Below are 19,800 nucleotides of genomic sequence, written 5' to 3'. Positions count from 1 at the left end.
GCTGGGCTCTGTGACGTGACTGGGACCGGCTGCTGTCCAGCCAGGACGCTGCCCACATGCTGCTGCCCAGAGAAGGGCCGTCCTCGCTCTGCCGACGGGTTTATTCTGGAATCTCGGGCGAATGGGCCTATTTCATTCCCAATGTGCCCGTCGTCTTCATGAAACGGGGTGCAGGGTTTCTCCAGAACCGATCACGGAAGTCAGCATATGCGGCACATACTTTCCCGAGGTTCCTGTCCACAAGAAGCCCTCCGGCTTTTCTCAAACACGGAGGCTCAACCCACAGGCAGCCAGGGCTTCGTTCAGTGTGGACGCCTCAGAACGTGCCCGGCCTCCCCGGTTCTCCGCCGTCGCGGGTGCTCCCCTCGGCCGCAGCGGAGGGTGCAGTCCACCTTCGCCGCCACGAGGCGGCGCTGAAGAGCCCCGCGCCCGGCGACGGCTGGGGCTGGAGGGGAAGCCTTGAGGAGTTTGGGCAGAAGGGGCAGGGTTTGGGGAAAGGACTTGCAGCACTGCCTCTGTGTCTCGTTTTTCTCCATTAGCACATAAGAAAGTATGAGTGGAGGAACGTAGCGCACGTCTTCCTGTTGGGAACGGTGCGTGAAAATCCGTCCAGGAATGTCCACAGCCTGCAGATGCTAAAGGACTGACACTGCTCCTTTCCTCACTTTGCGTATCAAAACTAGGAGTTGGGAATGACGCCTCCCACACATGGAAAAGAGATAGAATACAATATTATAAAGTGATCCTCCCCCCATTCCCCGGAAATAGGAGAGCTAAATTTATCATTATGACCTTGGGAATAACCAAAATCCAGTTACTTTTGAGCCAGGGACATCAAAAGACTTGCAGAAGCATTTTGTAAAAACTGGCATGAAATTAGAAGAAAGCTAATATTGATACAGTTGATAATAGGCCTTCTCGTTTTTAGTAAGCGGGAAGATACAGAGTCTGTTTGGAATAAAATACAAAACCCATCTGCTTTATTTATTTTGGATGTGTGTGTGTGTGCACGCGCTAATAAACACTGAGAAATAATTACTTGGCACACACAAAGAAAGCATGGTAAGCAAGAACATTATGAAATAGTGTTTCAAAGATAATGAATGCTGTCAGACATTTGTGATTTGTATATTTTTTAGTGGTGATTAATATGACTCATATTTAGTGATTTGTGGTTTTCCAAATGAGGATTTAAATACAAATATAATTCAGTCATTTCAAAGCCCGTGTCTAATTTAATATAGTAACTAGATCCAACAGATTTCAGTTGGGAGAAAATTTTACATTCTGCTCCAAAACATGGGAACTATTTGTGTCTGACATCTGATACGTGAATGTTACCTGGAGAGAAAATGCCGAGCTTACCAGGGGATAGTGGACTCTGAAGTCTGAGCAGATTTAATATAAAATTTAATGAGAGCTTTATTCCCTACAGGTTTATTTCACTCTCCCTAAATCTCCCTTTTAAAAAAGAAATGATTGTGGTCTCTGTGGCCCAGCTGGTTAGAGCGTGAGGCTGTTAATCGAAAGGTTGTTGATTCGAGCCCCCCCAGGGACACATCTGGCATTGTTAAGAAGTAAAATCCTTTGTGACTCTCTCCTCTACACATTCTCTCTCAGCCATTGCCTGTGAGAGGCCTCCTCCACTAAAAGAGAAATTATTTTTCCAGATAGATAATGGAATTTAATATAAATTTTAGTGTAAGTATATTCCATGCAATATCTGGAACATACTTAGACTAAAAAAATTGTTCCTGTCCATCTCAAATTCAAATTTAATTGGATATGCTGTATGTTTATGTGCTAAATCTGGCTATCCTACCTGTGGGGGATACCAATGAATCCCACTGTAATAATAGCAACAATCATTTATACATACTTAAGTCCTAGGCCAGTGATGGCAAACCTATGACACGCGTGTCAGAGGTGACACGCGAACTCATTTTTTTGGTTGATTTTTCTTTGTTAAATGGCATTTAAATATATAAAATAAATATCAAAAATATAAATCTTTGTTTTACTATGGTTGCAAATATCAAAAAATTTCTATATGTGACACGGCACCAGAGTTAAGTTAGGGTTTTTCAAAATGCTGACACGCCGAGCTCAAAAGGTTCGCCATCACTGCCCTAGGCCCTGTGCCACTTGCTTAGTATCATTTCTTTCTTAATCTTCACAAATACCCTAAGGAAGGAGGTATTTCCCTAATTATATAAACAAGGAAACTGAGGTTTAGTGAATTTAAGTAACTGGGCCCATGGTCAAAAACCAATCAAACCACAGCACATGGGTTCAATGCCCATCTCCACCACCTCTGCAGCGAATGATGGCAGAGCTCTGGGGACATTTCACAACGCTGAGGAGGCCGCATGAAAGAAACTGTTGTTGGCCAGTGATTGAGTGTACTCTCCAGTGAGCAGAATACATTTTCTACTTTCTATGGGCACAAATAAGATATCTGGACTCTTACTTTGCTAAAACTCTTAGTTTATTCCTGAAGTTTAAACTCCTGTGTACAGAAAGAAATATTTCAGTTCTTATAGCAGCATCTTATTTCTTACCTGGTGTTATAACTGATGTTCTATGCTACTGAATCACGAAAAGGCTATTAATTGTCTCTCAGAGAAGAGATATTAAGATGTCCTTAGAGCTCTAGCCAGTTTGGCTGAGTGGATAGTCCTGCAGACTAAAGGGTCCCAGGTTCAATTCCGGTCAAGGGCATAAGCCCGGGTTGTGGGCTCGATCCCCAGTAGGGGGTGTGCAGGAAGCAGCCAATCAATGATTCCCTCTCCCTTTCCCTTCCTCTCTGAAATCAATTAAAATTTATTTTTTTTAAAAAAGATGTCCTTCCTCACAAGCAGCAGCTATGATTATGTAGGCATGTTATTGTGCCTGAGAAACACAGTTGTGAATACAGACTTCTCTCCACAGAAAATGTACTTTCCCACACATTGATCTTAATACATTTTTTACTAATCCTTTAACAAACAGCATCTCTATATCCTTTGCAGATTAAAGAGCACACACTTGCATTATTATTATTATTTTTAATCCTCACCTGAGGATATTTTCCCATTGATTTTTAGGGAGAGGGAAAGAGAGAGAAATATAATGTGAGAGAAACACATTGATTGGTTGCCTCCTGCACAGGCCCTGCCGGGGAGAAGCCTGCAACCGAGGTACGTGCCCTTGACTGGAATCGAACCTGGGACCCTTCAGTCCACAGGCTGATGCTCTATCCATTGAGCCAAACCTGCTAAGGCTCAAACACTTGCATTATTGATAATTTTAAGTTAAATAACCAATGTTTTGACCCTGGCCAGTGTGGTTCAGTTGGTTGAGCATCGTCCCAAGCACCAGAAGGTCACCGGTCAAACATTTAATTAACTCACCCCTAATGCCCTGGCAGGGCCAGACCAAATGATTTTGAGGGCCTTGCCTGCGGGCGGGACGTTCCCCATCCATGCCCTAGAACAGTGGTTCCCAACCTTCCTAATGCCGCGACCCTTTAATACAGTTCCTCATGTTGTGGTGACCCCCAACCATAAAATCATTTTCGTTGCTACTTCATAACTATAATTTTGCTACTGTTATGAATCGTAATGTAAATATCTGATATGCAGGATGTATTTTCATTGTTACAAATTGAACATAATTAAAGCATAGTGATTAATCACAAAAACAATATGTAATTATATATTCAATATGTGTTTTCCAATGGTCTTAGTCGACCCCCAAAGCGGTCTCGACCCACAGGTTGAGAACCGCTGGCCTAGAATGACAGCTGTACAGCAGGGCAAGGGAGCAACTAGTTTTGAGTGGACAAGGATGTCTTCAAGTAGAGAGTTGATTCCACGCCACAGAGAGGGATTAAGGTCCTGGATAAATTTAGTCATATGGTGAAGGCATACACTTTTGTTAAGAAGGAAAATGGAAAGCAATTGAAAGCATCAGAAAACTATGTTCCAAATATAAAGCAAACTAAAATGTGGTTTCATTTTGAGCAATTAATAAAGTGTTGGAAAATGTCATTATTTGAGCTTGATGTTTGGAGCATTCTTATCTATTGGCACAAAGTTAGCGATATAGATTTACCTTTTCTATGCTAACTGAAGCATTTTGTTCAACAGTGAATACTCTTTACATAATCAAAATAGTGTAATTGCAGTGTATTGACTTTCAATACTTAGAATCAACTGAATGAGTATTCATAGAACAAATTTTTTTTGCCACTTTATTTTATTTATTTATTTTTATTGTCTATAGAACAAAATTTAAATGCTGTAGACTGCCCTAACCAGTTTGGCTTAGTGGATAGAGCATGGCCCACAGACTGAAGGGTCCCAGTTTCAATTTCCATCAAGGGCATGTACCTGGGTTGCAGACTTGATCCCTGGCCCTGGTTGGGGTGAGTGTGGGAGGCAACCAATTCACATCGATGTTTCTCTCTCTGTGTCTCTCCCCCTCCCTTCCACTCTCTCTAAAAATCAATGAAAAAATGTCTTCCAGAGAGGATTAAAAAAAATTTTTTAACCCCATAGAACTCTGTCAAAAACACAAAACTATTTTATTATTTTTATACTTATTGGTGTGACATTGGTTAATAAATGTATATAGGTTTCAGGTGTGCAATTCTATAACACATCATCTGTATGTTGTATTGTGTGTTCACCATCCCAAGTCAAGTCTCTTTCCATCATCATTTATCCTCTGTTTATCCACTTCTACTTCCCCTAACCCCCCTTTCCCTACAAAACTATTTTTTAAAGGTTATTTATTGATTTTAGAGGGAGAGGAAGAGAGAGAAACATGGATTTGTCGTTCCATTTATTTATACATTCATTGGTTGCTTCTTATATGTGCCCTGACCAGGAATCAAACCTGCAACCTTGGTGTACTGGGACTATGCTCTAACCAACTGAGCTACCTGGCCAGGGCCAAAACTATTTTCAGTCATAGAAAGGGCTAAGCCATTAATCAGTCTCCAGTGAGTTTTGGTATACTTTTGTTTGATATGTCTGTTACAAAGCAGCCTGCTAATTTAATTCAAATTTGAAACTAAAAGGATGTCACATGAAGCCATCCATTACCTAATCAGGCCCTTTGGACATGTAATATGCTGAAGTGATCCATACTACAATATTTCTAATCTTTCATGAATGGTACTAACTAAAGAGGGGAACAAAAAGAATTTCCTTGCACAAGGGCAACAGAACTTACAAACAATGTGTCACACTTAGTCATAGTACAGCACACTTGATAGTATCTGACTCTCAAAATTTTGCTCTAGGCCTTTACAAAAGAAGAAAACTCATGGTCCCGATAAATTTGAGGTATTTGATTTCCTACTCAAGAATCCTTCATGAGTATTCTCGTTCTAAACCTGACAGTTTATTTCTGACTGTTACCATAGAGGACTAAAAACTATAGAGAACGCGTCGTTTCAGATTGTACTTGATAGGACAATAAGATAAGTATATTGCTCATAGACTCCAATATCTCTAGGGACGGGAACCTGGAGATCAGCTGGTTGAAGCTCCTCCGTCTGTTCTGTTCGTTCACAGAGGCCTGGAGAGCCTGAGAACTTCAGCCCACGGAGAAAGTCAGTGAGATACATAGTGACTAAAGAGTGTCAGCTCCTGGTGAGACCTTCCTTTATACTGTGCAGCTTTCTTAACTCAGAAATCCGCTATAAGAAATATCAGTGTTGAAAAAAACCTAATAGATCAGTTTAAAATGGGCTTTGTGTAAGCCTAGATTGAGTCTCCAGAAATGCTGTAAATAAAAAAATGTTGCCCTTCAGAGGTCAGGAATAATGACGGTAAACAAAATACTTTCCATATCCTGAAGTCTAGGGCATCCTTCTATGAATAAAGAAATGTGGTGCAAAAGAATAGCAGGTCCTATCTTTTCATATTCCATCTGTATTTGAACAAAGATATCTCACAAATAGTGATCAGGACTCATTTCCCTCCATTCAAATAAGCTATGGGTTTCTGGTGAGGTTTGCCAGACAACTCCGAGGGCAACGTTGGAGCAATTCAAAACTTGAATCCAGTTTTCTACTTGCCAGGACTGCATTCTCTGATAGCATTAATAAATAACCGACATTATTTATTTTAAAGAGCTCTTTTCCTTTCAGTTCGATGTTTTACTTTCAGTGGAAACGAATTGTGTTCTTTTAAGCGGGAACTATCTGTCACAATCTGACTGAGAGGAACATGAGGGGACATTTAAATACCACTTCAGGCAATATCTCAACATTCTTTCCTAAGAGACTTGATAATGTCTCCAGGGGCGTGGGAATTGAAGTTCCTTGAACTAATTATTGTGTTGCAACCGACTCACTGTATGACCACAGCCTAATTGCTTTTACACAAATGCATTGTGTTCAAGGATACAGCTCTGCCTTACTGGGGATATTATGAGGAAAATGGTCTTGCGGTTAAACACTGGTTTGGGAGTTCAGAAAGCTCTGTAAATACATACTGTGTTCCAAGTTCCTGCAAATCACATAAGCTTATATTAACTAATAATATTTCTGTAGCAAGAAACAGAAAACAAACTCAAGTGGATTTCATAAGGAGAATTTATAGGTGAACATTGCTTCACGTCCAGAGGTCAAACCTTTGGAAAAGGCTTCACCCAGTACCCATATAAAGTAAATAAATCCTGGATGCTTGTTCTCCATTTATTGGTTCCATTACCATAGGATTTGTTTCGAGAAACTGGGTCTACTTCCAGGTTCGAATCCAGAAGAAAAGAGACTCAACATGCTCAACAGCTTAAATAAAACTCCCAAATTCGTCTCACTGGCCTCTTTGGCCTCCTGCTGGCCTGACTGGGGTTCTGTGTTTGTCCTAAACCAACCATGAAGGCCGGGGAGAGGGAAACACTGATAGGGTCGTGATCAGGAAGGTCCACTCTTGCCTGGGGTCCCTTCAATCCTTCTCAAATACAAGGTTCGGAAGTTTGGAATAGGGTTAGGAAAATGGAAGGGGAGGTAAATCCTGCAACCTTCCATATAAACGCCTTCTTTCATTCATTCATCTAACATTTCTTCAGGGCAACTAGAGGCGAGGTCTTAACTCCATTCTTTTTTACTCCATTTCCAGGCTCCTCTTTAAGAGCAGGCACCAAGAACTGGAGCTCAAACTGGGGGCAGAAAACTGGTCTCCCAAGAACGTCCACATTTTTAGGGCTCATTTTCCAGTTCCTGGGAAAGGCAGAGAAACAGCCATTTACACATCCTACCCAGGCACATCTTTTTTTAAAAATTTATTTCTTTATTGATTTCAGAGAGAAGGAGAGAGAGATAGAAACATCAATGATGAGAGAGAATCATCCATCGGCTGCCTCCTGCACACCCCCCACTGGGGATTGAGCCGCAACCCAAGCATGTGCCCTTGGCCGGAATCGAACCTGGGACCCTTCAGTCTGCAGGCTGATGCTCTATCCACTGAGCCAAGCCGGCTAGGGCCCCAGGCACATCTTACTCCTGTACCAGTAACACTCTGGGGGGTTCAGAGACTGCTTCAAGTCCATTCACGGGCCCAGGTTAAGAACACTTGGGCTGATCACTAAGATACATGAGAGACCCATTTCTGGATATAATATTTACAATATGATGACTTGGCAGTAACGTTTGAAAACATAGTCTTACTTTTCTTAATGGCCAAGGAAAGATAAGCACCTTTCGGGTCCCCGCAAAACCAGCTCACACCGGTCCAAGGAGGAGGAGTTATAGCATTTAGTGGTTGGACTTAGGTTCCCAAATGCCACCCATGTCCTGGGTGGAGTTAAGGCAGAACACTTAATCTCTGTAGCATGTGGGTTATATAAAATAGGAAGGGACAGGGAGTGTTCATATATTTTGGATGTTCCCATTGTCTGAACAGGAAACAGTAAGAGTGATAATAGCTGATCAAGCCTTTCTCCCTTTGAGAAAGCAGCCTTTGGGAAAACAGGCATAGAAAACGTAAGACAAGTACAACTGAAATGTTTCCAACCATGCTATGACTGTGCACACCCTGCTTACAGAGCATTCTGAAATGATTAAATAAGTTGCTCCACATCTAGGATATCAGGAAAAGAGGGAGTTCCTGGTGATTGTACCATGGCCTGGAGTTAAGCACAGTGCTCATTCTCTCTCTCTCTCTCTCTCTCTCTCTCTCTCTCTCTCTCTCTCTCTTTCTCTCTCTCTCTCTCTAAGTCTGAGGACCCTGATATTTCCTTTCCTACAGGGAAGACAGCTTTGGTGTTCAACAGGATGCCCTGACCCTCCTGGTGTAGCCTTGGAACTTGTTTGAGGGTGGACACACCTAGGGTAAACTTGGAAGGTCAGAGAGAAAACGGAAAAGAGAAGATAAATTTGAAAAGTAGAGAAAGACAACAGCAGGCCTTATGACCCACCCTGGCAAAATGGTAGAATGTAAGATGCTATTTGATTCTTACCAACATTTGACTCGCTATGTCTGTAATAAATGTGTTAGTAGAAGCCCTTTGAGGGTTGTTGTGGGAGAAAACGGCAGTGCAGCGGAAAGGTGGGGTCTTATTTCTCAGACAAATGCATGTTGGTCAGGAGGAGACTCAGATCCAGGCTTTACTCCCCATTTGACCCCATGCTCTTCTTCTGCAGGACACCCCCAAGAGCATGGTTCCGAGCTGGCACTTCCACTCACTGCCCGTGGCCTTCAGGATGGATTCTCTCCAACAGGCTAACACCAGCAGAGATGAGCTTCCTCTTGTGTCCCCCAGATTTACAAATAGAACCGATCCTCAGTTACCTTGGAAGCTACAGAAAGTGCTAACTTGCAAGTCTCCGTAGGAGGAGCTTAGCTAGGTGCTATCTGTCAGGCACTTGGGACTTTTTGGATGAACCAGCCTTCTACAGTGAACGTATTTTGATTTCTGGAGCTAACCTGGGGATTGGAAAGGGGGTTACACACACTAAACACGATACTTATTATCTTTATAGTTTTTTCCCCTGAGTCAACTCCTTTTAGACCAAGGAGATAAACGGGCCTTCTCTTAGCAATAGTCTGTCAGCCTTTTCTGACTGCAGTCGAGATTCTGAGGCAGGAGTTCATTTGTCTGGTGTAATGAACTTGTCTTGGAGCTTTCGCTTGGCTCCTCACTACCCTGCCTCCCACCTGCAAGGTCAGTGCTGCCTCCAACTCTAGGGACAACGCTCGCGGGCAGGGGGTCTCCAGAGCCCTGGTCAGACACTCTATAGCTCAGGATACAGTTGGTCCTTCTCTTCCTGCCACTGCCTTCCCCTTGGTTTCGGGTTCCCAGAAATCAAGTATCTGCCTGCCGTGTGTTCCTGGCTGACCCTTGCTCTGCTCCAGAGTTCCTAGTAATTGTGTCTCCCTCCCAGTTCCTTAGTGAGGTGATTGCCCTCTCTCCCCCTCAAATTCTCTAGATATGCCTGACCCTGAGTCCTAAACTCCTATGTCTGAGTCATCGGCATCCATTTCCCCCCTCCAGTCTCTGTTTTGTCATTGAAACAGTTCAGTAGCCCAATTGCAATAGAGGATTTAAAGGGAAGATTTCGTTTAGAAATGGTTTACCAAAGTACCTAGTTTTAGTATCAGGATTATGCAAGACCAACCCATGCAAAATGAGCTGTCAAGCTCTTGAACTTTTTTGAACTCTGTAACTATTGATATTATCTGGGGGCATTTATGTTGTAAAAATTTGATAGAGCGCACTTATTTTTGTTAGGGTGTTCTCAGCTTCTAGTAACACATAAAAAAAATCAAAGAGAAATGCTTTATACAACAAGAATATAGTTTTCTCATGTAGGAGTCTCAGTTGGCTCAGCACTCAACAACATCGTAGAGAACCCGATTCTTCCCATCTCATTCTCAGTGAGTCAATCACGTATTCCCTTTGGTCACAAGAATGACTGCGGCAGATCCAAAGGGGCACGTCCCCAGATGGGGAGGGAGGAGCAGCGTCTCCTCACACATTCCTCTCTTTTTATTGGAGAAGAAAACCTTTCCCCAAAGCACATACCCCTCTCCCCCTTTTCTTGCGTCTCATTGACCAGAACTTGGTCATAGGGATCTTTCGCTGAAGAGTGACAATCTGCTATTGGTAAGCATTCCACCTTTTCCTAAGCCACAGGACACTTCATATTATATGGGCTTCATCTCCTCCTTGAAGTCTTGGCAGTATTCAACCTTATGGGCCCTGTGGACTTTTCTTTTGAAGGTAGATCTTTGACTGCCTATTTCTTCTGTTATTATTGGTAAGTTCAAGCTTTCTATTTCTTTCTTTTTTTAAAAAATTTATTTCAGAGAGAAAGGGAGAGGGAGAGAGGAAAACATCAATGCTTAAAGAGAATCATTGATTGGCTGCCTCCTGCACGCCCCCTACTGGGGATCGAGCCTGCAACCCTGGCATGTGCCCCTGACCGGAATCGAACCCGGGACCCTTTAGTCCGCAGGTGGACGCTCTATCCATTGAGCCAAACCAGCTAGGGCCAGCTTTCTATTTCTTGAGTCAATTTGGGTAACTTATACTTTTCTAGAAAGTCACTCCCCATGATCTGGATTTTTAAACTAATTGAAATAAAGTTGTACATAGCATTAAAAAAAATTTTTTTTTTAAATCCCTACATCTGTTTTCAGTTCTAATGTTATTGTTTATTTCTTTTTTCTTTCTTTTCTGGATCACACTTGCCAAAAGCTTTCTATATTTTGATCTTGTAAAAACAGAATTTAAGTCTATTGTTTTTGGGTTTCTATTTCATACTATCTACTTTTGGTTTGTTAATCCCATCCTTTTATCTTCTTTGGTTTATTGCTTTTCTAGTTTCTAGAATTGAAAGCTAAGTTCATTTATTTTCAACCTTTCTTACATCTGGATTTAACATTATAATTTGCTACTTGAGAAACAATTTTGTTAGGACTCAGAGTTAAAGATGCTTTGTTCTCATTGTCACTGATATCTAAATAATTCTGCTGCCCCACCCTGTGGGAGAATAATACCGCTTTACTCCATTGTGGGCTTGGCCAGGGGACTTGCTTGAGCCAATATAATGAGTGGAAATAACAGCCACATATTAAGAGTCACAGTGTGGTTCCATTGTCTCTATTTTCCTTCTGCAGCAATGTCCTAGACAGGACTGCCCCTGCAGCCTGCGTACCAGACTGAAGATGGCGAGCACAGTGGCAGCTGATCTGGGACGATGATGCAGTGTGAGTGAGAAATAAAGCCTGGCTGTTCTAAACTCCTTAAATAGTTTAGTATGCATTTCTAAAGAATAAGAACAGCCCCCTATGCAGCCCCAAAAGACATTTTACTAGTACATCTAACAAAACTAATGATGATTTCTTAATACTATCTAATACATACTACATATTCAAACTTCTTCATTTGGCCCCCAAATGTCCTTTACAGCTGGTTTGTACAAACCACAAACCAATCCAGAACCACACATTCCATTACTTATGTTTTTAAACTTTTAACCTAGAACAGTTTCTTTTCTCATTATAGTGATTTATTGAAGAGCCCAGGCCATTTGTTCAAAAGAATGTGCTACCTTTTAGATTTATTTGATTCTCACTGTTGTTGCTCAGGTTGTCCCTGTGTGGGGAAGCACGGAACTTAGTTGGAATGTCTGTTTGCTCAGGTTGTCCCTGTGTGGGGAAGCACGGAACTTGGTTGGGATGTCTGTAGGAGGATTCTCCGAAAGGCGGGGGGCCTCTGGGGGGAACTTGCCCAAGGCGGCAGCCCCTACCTTGACTTTTCCAAACAAGTCCGATCTCCCGGGGTGTTTTACTGGAATCTCTATGTTTAGTCTTTAAAGACCCGACCTTACAGAAGCATATACTTTCTCAAGGATACTTACCCTGCTAATTGTATCTAGAGGTTAATTTTAGTTCAAGCTGTTGTGACAATAAAAGCCTAAGAAGGCAGGTGAACAGGACTGCTTTTGACTTCTAAAGTAAAACAGTCCCTTAACCCTCTCTTTCACAAAAAACGTGTGTCAGTGCAATCTGTTCTTCCATTGCTCAGGGTCTGCGGGTCAGCCCGGCATCCTTGTATCCCCTATATATTTCATTTGTGTTAGATATAAACATTTGGTTAGATTCAAGTTAAACATTTTGGCTAGACTACTATATCCATGATGATGTGTATGTCATCTTGTATCACATCAGAAGACACATAATAACTGACTACCTCACCATTACGATGCTGATGGAATAGATGACCACAAGATGAAGGTGGGGACAGCCTGACCCCTCCATTATCTAGTTTTGCTTTTATTTCTGGATTCAGCAAATCCATGGAAAGATGGCTTCAAACAGGAGATATTTTGCTCCTCGGGGGTATCTTGGCAATATCTGGAGACCTTTTTAGTTATCATAATTATTTTCATGCTGTATTTAATATTGTAATAATTTAAAAGACTTATAGGAGCACCACATTTAAGATATAAGACACTGCTACTGTAGCTGCATCACCCTGCTTGTTGACACTTTAGGGACCAATATCATGACTTTAGTTTTTTTAAATTGGTGGACTAAATATTTCAGAAAAACTCTTCTATTGAGCATAACTAAAACAGATGGGTGAAATATAGAAATCATCTTCCAAAAAAAAAAATCATCAAATAGCTGGATGATAAGGAATTAAAAGGCCAAGACACTGGAAAGGATGTGAATGAGAGATGTTAACATGGCAGATTGGGAACATTTAAAAATGAATGAACAAGTAAATAATAAATAAATAAAAATAAAGACAACAGCCACAGGTCTCCATTCTCCTGAGACAGGTGCACCGTGCATGGCTGTCACCAAGAGGCACCATTCGCTCTCAGAAAGAATCACCTGGTGGCACCGAGGCACCGTGGTTTATCAGATATACCCAGACGGCCAAGCTGTGTTCACAGCTCTTGCTCCTGAGCCAGGAGTGACAGACTCATCTCGGGAATGCAAACAGCAAACCCCAGAGGGAGAGTCAGTCATCAGTCAATCAAATCCCCTTCAAACACATACATTGTGCTGGTGAAATAAAGAACTAGTTCCATCCATCCAGTGATTTACAATCCATTGGTTAACAAATACTGACTGATGAGCTAAGGTGATGGGACAATAAATGTCAGGTATCAAACTCTCAGTACCACTGAGATTCCGAAGAGGGAGGGATGCCTTCTAGCTGTAGCGGTCAGGGGGCGTTCACCTGAAGAGGTGGGATTGGACGGAGGCCCTGAAGTCTGGGAGGAAGCTCATTGTCTGAAGTTATGGGTTGAGAGGGTGGGAAGCACCAGTGCAGAGAGCAGACCGTTTTATTCAGGATTCAGGGAAATAAAACTTTGAATGGTGGGTTAGGACCCGGCTAGGTAGGCCCTGGAATTCTTGGCTAAAAATTTAGATGGGATTTTATAAATAATAGGAAACTACTATGAGGTTTTCAGCATAAACGGGAAGAATTGACAGCCAGGTTCTTCAATATTAGTGCTTAACGGTTAGGCCCCCAAATCTACCCCCTCCCATGATAAGTTCCTAATAACTAATATAAAGGGATCATTGAGGAGATATTAAGTGAAAAAACAGGTTCAGAGCGTTGTGTGCAGTTTTTTGCCATTTGTGTCAGCCATGCAGGGCCTCAGGTTTCACACATCTGAGACCGTCTCTGGGAGGACTCAGGAGCCACTTGCTGGTGGCTGTGCCTGCCGCCTAGTAGACAAAGTGGGTGTGTGATAAAATTAGCAAAATGAGGAAGTCGCATGCAGGGCCTCAGGTTTCACACATCTGAGACCGTCTCTGGGAGGACTCAGGAGCCACTTGCTGCTGGCTGTGCCTGCCGCCCTGTAGACACAGTGGGTGCGTGATTGTGATAAAATTAGCAAAATGAGGAAGTCATCCTTAACTTTAGTTGGGTTGGGTTTAGTTTTTAATCACAAGAGAGGGTGGCATTGTGCAGAGGACGGAACTTGACCTCAGAGGGCCAGTGTGCCCCAGCCTCCGCCCCCTCTTTATCATCACGTGGCCTTAGGAAAGACACTGCTCCACGGCTCAACTCCCTCACCCGTGACACGCGGAGGTGCTATGAAGCACCATGCAGCACCATGAAACTTCCGAAAAATTAACAAGTTAAAAATGTTTCTTGCCCGGCCGGTGTGGCTCAGTGGTTGAACATCGACCTATGAACCAGGAGGTCATGGTTCAATTCCCAGTCAGGGCACATGCCTGGGTTGTGAGCTCGATCCCCAGTAGTGGGTGTGCAGAAGGCAGCTGATCAATGATTCTCTCTCATCATTGACGTTTCTCTCTCTCTCTCCCCCTTTCCCTTCCTCTCTGATATCAATAAAAATATATTTGAAAGAAAATGTTTCTTGTGCTGGAAACGCTCGGAACTTTGGGATTCAATTCAGATTTCTGAAATGGGGACTTGCCTGTGGCTTCCTGGTGTGGAGCAGTGAGGATGGATGAAACAGGCCGGGCAGATCCACCCACTGCTCCGCAGAGCACCTGCCTGGGCAGGCCGGATGTGGTGGTAAAAACAAACAAAACCATCACAAAGGGTCGGATTCCCCCTCTCCCAGACCAAGTCACTGATGGGAGACGTTTAACAATGAAGGCACGGCATGACGCTTTGTAACTGACAGGCTGGGCCGTGTCATTCTTAAGGAGTCGTGTGGGAGCAGAAGAATCACCTACCTCTTTTCCTAGGCAGCGGTCCCCTGGCACAGTCACATTTTAGGGGAAGGTCGGTAGAGCTCTTTAGTTTCTGGTGTGAGATTGGAAAAGTGATATGTGGGATCTCCCCTCTGGAAAGCAAACAGCAACACAGAGCACTGATTTAATTCCTGTGTCCAGGAGGCTCTGCTCAGGCATCTTATTCTGACAACATCAATGGAAGCCGTCGATTCTCCGGGCCCTGCTTGGAAATGGGGTGGAACAAATGGGACATGCGAAGGACCGCCCAACACCCCTCCTCATTTTGGCATTTATGTACGAGTCCTTATTAGGCAACAGGAAAGAAGTCTGTGTCTTTTCAACTGTGATGGGGAAAGTAACCACACCCTCTTCCCAGGACTTCCCTCTGCACACATAAAGCTTTTTTCCTCTTGAAAAGGAGACTTCTATTCTATTCGTAGAAGAATAATTATATCATAAAAGAGGACTCACAGAATATGCGCTCCTTTCTCAAACTACAGCCTAAGATTAAGTCAATTTCACATCAAAGCTGACCCTTTCTGCCGAATGGCAACGTACATTTCTAGAGAACTGGTGATTTTTTTTTTCTGCTATGAATCATGTCCGAGAGCAGGGCAGAAGTAAGAGATTGCTTTCATTTATCTGAGGGCCAGGCCAGATCAGGGCACACACAAAGGGAAGTAAATTCACAAAGGGAGAAGATATAAACAAAGGAGAACGGGGCAGCGTTAGTACAATGCTAGGAAACCATTTAATAGTCAGTTCTACATGCTAAACACTTAACCGCGAGAAAAACAAAATTCAACTGAGTGCGAAGACCTGATTGGCTTGGTCAAGCAATTGGTGAATTGGGCAGCATCCCATCAGATGGGCGCTCCAAGGGCTTTACAAAATGGAAGGTTTTATAGGAAGAAGGGTGGGGCAAGGGAGCTGTTAACAAAAGAAAGGAGTATTTTTAGAGCTGGACAACTTCTTTTGGGGGAAAGAGAACAGCAAGGATTTTTTTTTTTTAATGCAGCAGATTGCCTCTTCTTTTTATGGGGTGGGGAGGGAGATAGGGAGGGCCACAAACATGACAGATTACCTTACTAGTGCCTGACCAAGAAATTCCAGACTGGTTAATTAAGATTACGTTTCTGGCCCGGCCGGTGTGGCTCAGTGGTTGAGCATCAACCTAAGAACCAGGAGGTTAGGGTTTGATTCCCGGTCAGGGCTCATGCCTGGGTTGTGGGCTTGATCCCCAGGGGGCATGATTCTCTCTCATCATTGAAGTTTTTATCCCTTTCTCCCTCTTCCTTCTTCTCTGAAATAAATAAAAATGTATTTTAAAAAATTGCATTTCTGGGAGAGGTTGGAACTGCCATTAGATCAGATAGTAAATCGAGGTTTGGTCTCATAGGTTTTTAGCACAAGTGACATCATTTTGGGCCAGTGATTTCCTCTTTAATAACAACAACCCTATAAGATAAGTATTATTATTATCTCTTTTGAGATAAGGAAACCTCAAACAGAAAGGTCAGCTAACTTGCTTAAGGTCACACACAGAACCTTTCAGGAGGGATTTTTTCCTGCCCGCTACACACTTCTGAGCACTGGGCCTGGGGGTGGGGAGGTGTCTGATTGCCGCTTCAAGCTCATTATTTCTCTCCTCAAAAGCTCTTAGCTTTGAAGCACATATTACTAGACTCTATTTACTAAATATTCCTTGTTGTTGAATCAACTGTAAACACTGAAAGTCTTGAAGATTTGTGTTCCCTGTCACTCTTTCCAAACGCATGGCCATTTCAAACCCATACGGACGATCTTGCCAATACCTGCACCTCAACCACCTCTTTTTGGTGATCTTGCCCACCTGTACCAGAAGCCAGCTTGTTGCTCACCAGGTCTGTTTGCTCCCCTTCTGGGCAGACTGTGTCTCCCCTCCTTTGTCCTTAGGTGTGACGTCGGGACTGACTTCTATGCAAAGGAATATGGAAGCTGCTGTGCAGCCCTCCGCCTGCTCTCGCTCATTCATTACCTGCCAGCCAGATGGAGGGATCCAGCCGAGGGTTCCCAGGCCCTGGAACAGCGCTATTCTGTGGAAACAATTCAGACCACATGTACTTTTAAATTTTCTAGTAGCTGCTTTAAAAAAACACAAAACGAAACAGATAAACTTAATTTTAATAATACATTTTCTTTAACCTAATATATCAAAAATATTATCATTTCAACATGTAATGAGGATAAAAATGATTAAAGGGGTATTGTAGACTCCTTTTTTATACGAAGTTTTTAAAATTTGGTATGTCATCTACATTTCTGGCACAAATCAATTCTGATGCTAAGTTTTCATCAAAAATACTTGTTCTGTATATAACTCCACACAGTAGATGCACATACCGAAGTCGTTCCAAACATTCTTTCAAGATTTTCAATAGCATAAATAAAATTTTAAATTGCTTGTTAGCTGCACAAGTCACATTTCAAGTGCTCAGTACTGGAGAGTGTGGCTCTAGAGTCTGAGCTGCCATGGAGGAGCCCAGTGTCCCTGCAAAACCAGCTCACACCGGTCCTAGGTTTCCGAGAAGACCCAGAACCAAAGTTTACACCTTGGATACACCCCATGAGTAACCCTTGTAAAGCCTTAACTGCTACCCCTTAAAACCCCGCCCTGAGCCCTGGACTGGGAAGACAGATTTGGGTCTTGCCTCCTGTCTCCTTGCCAGTGGACTCGCGAATAAAAGCCCTTTCTTCTCTCAGCGTTGGTTTGCGTGTGTGTCTGGCAGCAGACCCTTGTTAGGTAATGTCAGGACCCTGAATGACAGCAGGGAACCGACTTTCACCCTCACCCACGGACAAACCTGGGGCTGTGGTGTGAGCAAGAGGTAAAACTTGCCTGGCTGATGTGGCTTTGTGGTTGAGCATTGACCTATGAACCAGGAGGTCAGGGCACATGCCTGGGTTGCGGGCTCGATCCCCAGTGTGTGCAGGAGGCAGCCAATCAATGATTCTTTCTCTTCATTGATGTTTCTATCTGTCTCTTCCTCTCCCTTCCTCTCTGAAATAAATACAAATATATTTTTTTAAAAAAAGAGGTTAACTTTGTGTGCCCACCACTAAGATTTAGGGGTTGTTTGTTACAGCAGTTAGCCTGACCAATACACAGTCTCAGCCACCCACGCCATGTTTAGACAGTGTTGTTGCCAATAGCTCCGTCTCCTCTGTAACCTCCAATTCAATCTTCCTCCTCCCCTCACTTGCTATAGTTTCAGCTCCTTTCCTCTAATGCTGCGACTCCAACAATTTGTCAGCTTTCCTCCTCACCATGGACCCTCATCTTCTGGGTCTTACTCCCTTGCATTTATCCTCAGCACCCTTGTCCCTGCCGCCGTCCACTGTTCTTTCCTAGCAAAACCCACTCTGGAGTGAAATCTACCTCCCTGCATTCAGTGAAATGGGTGCCATGCCGACTTGCCTCACTTTAAATGAATGACCAAATGCTTCCATGGGGTGTTTATTACTTAATACTGCAGCAATCCTCCTACATGTCCATTCCGGGCTGTTCTTTTCCACTGTTTCTTCTCATCAGTCCTCCACTTCTTTTTTATTTTTATTTTTAAATATATTTTATTGATTTTTTTACAGAGAGGAAGGGAGAGGGATAGAGAGTTAGAAACATTGATGAGAGAGAAACATCGATCAGCTGCCTCCGGCACACCCCCTACTGGGGATGTGCCCGCAACCAAGGTACATGCCCTTGACTGGAATCGAACCTGGGACTCTTCAGTCCACAGGCTGACACTCTATCCACTGAGCCAAACCAGTTAGGGCTCCACTTCTTTTTTAAAATATATTTTTTATTGATCTCAGAGAGAAAGAGAGAGGGAGAGGGAGAGAGAGATAGAAACATCAATGATGAGAGAGAATCATTGATCGGCTGCCTCCTGCATGCCCCACACTGGGGATCCAGTCCGCCACCCCAGGCATGTGCCCTGACCGGGAATCAAACCATGATCTCCTGGTTCGCAGGTCAATGCTCAACCACTGAGCCACACTGGCTGAGCCAGTCCTCCACTTCTCCTTCCTCTCCTCTTTATCAGCAACTGACTTGCTACTTGTTTCCAATGAGAAAACCAAAAGAGCAATTCCATGTCCTCTGCTCTCACCAACCAACCCCTTACCCAACCTCCCAGCAACTGTCTCCTCTTTCCTGTAGGATTTTTATTTTCTTCTAGATGTTTAAATGTATTTATACTTTACATATGGAAAAAACACGAACTTAAGTGTGTTGTTTGGTGAATTTTTGCATATGTACATACCTGTGTATTGCCATCCAGATCAAGACGTTGAACACTTCCAGCATCTTGAAGGCTTCCCCAGGCCCCATCCCAGTAAGTACGCCCTCGCGGGGATCCACCATTCTGACCTCTATTTCCCTGGATTGGTTATGCAAATAAAACTTCGTATAAATGGAATATCACAGAATGTATTATTGTGCCTGATATTTCACTCAGCATTAGGTCTGTGGGAGTCACTCTCCTCAAGTCCTAGTAGTTCCTCTTTTTATTGCTGTGCCCTGTCCCAGTGTCTGAGTACACAACCATTTACCTATTTTACTATTTGTGGGAGACTTAAGATGGCCACAAATTCTATTCTTCCTGATGAGAGTGGGGTCTGTGTCCCCTTGAACTGGGCTGACCCGTTACCGCTTTGACCGATAGAGTGTGGTGGAAGTTAGCCTATGCCAGTGGTTGGCAAACTCATTAGTCAACAGAGCCAAATATCAACAGTACAATGATTGAAATTTCTTTTGAGAGCCAAATTTTTTAAACTTAAACTATATAGGTAGGTACATTGTTATTAACTTAATTAGGGTACTCCTAAGCTGGCCTTTGCTAAAAACGTCCTCAATCTGATTGAGGTACGTTCGCTGAGGTCGACCCCTTCCAACTCTCCCATCCACACTCGTCTTGTATACTTGTTTCATCTATCTCCTTTCGTTCATCCTCTCTATATGTCCAAACCATCTCAACATACCTTTCTCAATCCTCGACACTACATCTTCTTTCACTCCACAACATTCCCTAAAATTAACTTAATAAACTTTACTTAAAGTTTTAAGTCTTAGTTAAACTATAGGTAC

At 43.0% G+C, this 19,800-nt stretch overlaps 2 protein-coding genes across 2 annotated transcripts in view; both read right to left on the bottom strand.

Moving 5' to 3' along the window:
- Positions 1-14,867, bottom strand: part of ATP1B3 (ATPase, Na+/K+ transporting, beta 3 polypeptide) — a 55,598-nt gene extending 40,731 nt beyond the window's left edge. The window contains 2 exon segments of the mRNA XM_014542705.1: positions 14,676-14,784; positions 14,787-14,867. Of these exon segments, the coding sequence (XP_014398191.1) occupies positions 14,676-14,784; positions 14,787-14,852 (175 nt within the window). The 5' untranslated portion in view covers positions 14,853-14,867.
- A 430-nt stretch (positions 14,868-15,297) lies between these two features.
- GRK7 (G protein-coupled receptor kinase 7) overlaps positions 15,298-19,800 on the bottom strand; it is a 64,731-nt gene continuing 60,228 nt past the window's right edge. Inside the window, exons 7-9 of the mRNA XM_014542704.1 lie at positions 18,977-19,093; positions 16,556-16,750; positions 15,298-15,605 (exon numbers count right to left, since the gene is read on the bottom strand). Of these exons, the coding sequence (XP_014398190.1) occupies positions 15,578-15,605; positions 16,556-16,750; positions 18,977-19,093 (340 nt within the window). The 3' untranslated portion in view covers positions 15,298-15,577. The remainder of the gene's footprint in view (positions 15,606-16,555; positions 16,751-18,976; positions 19,094-19,800) is intronic.

Source organism: Myotis brandtii, unplaced genomic scaffold (genome assembly GCF_000412655.1).
Source record: "Myotis brandtii unplaced genomic scaffold, ASM41265v1 scaffold312, whole genome shotgun sequence".
Taxonomy (NCBI): Eukaryota; Metazoa; Chordata; class Mammalia; order Chiroptera; family Vespertilionidae; genus Myotis; species Myotis brandtii.
The sequence above is the reverse complement of the archived record's forward strand: the minus strand, read 5'-3'. Positions and strand labels throughout refer to the sequence as shown.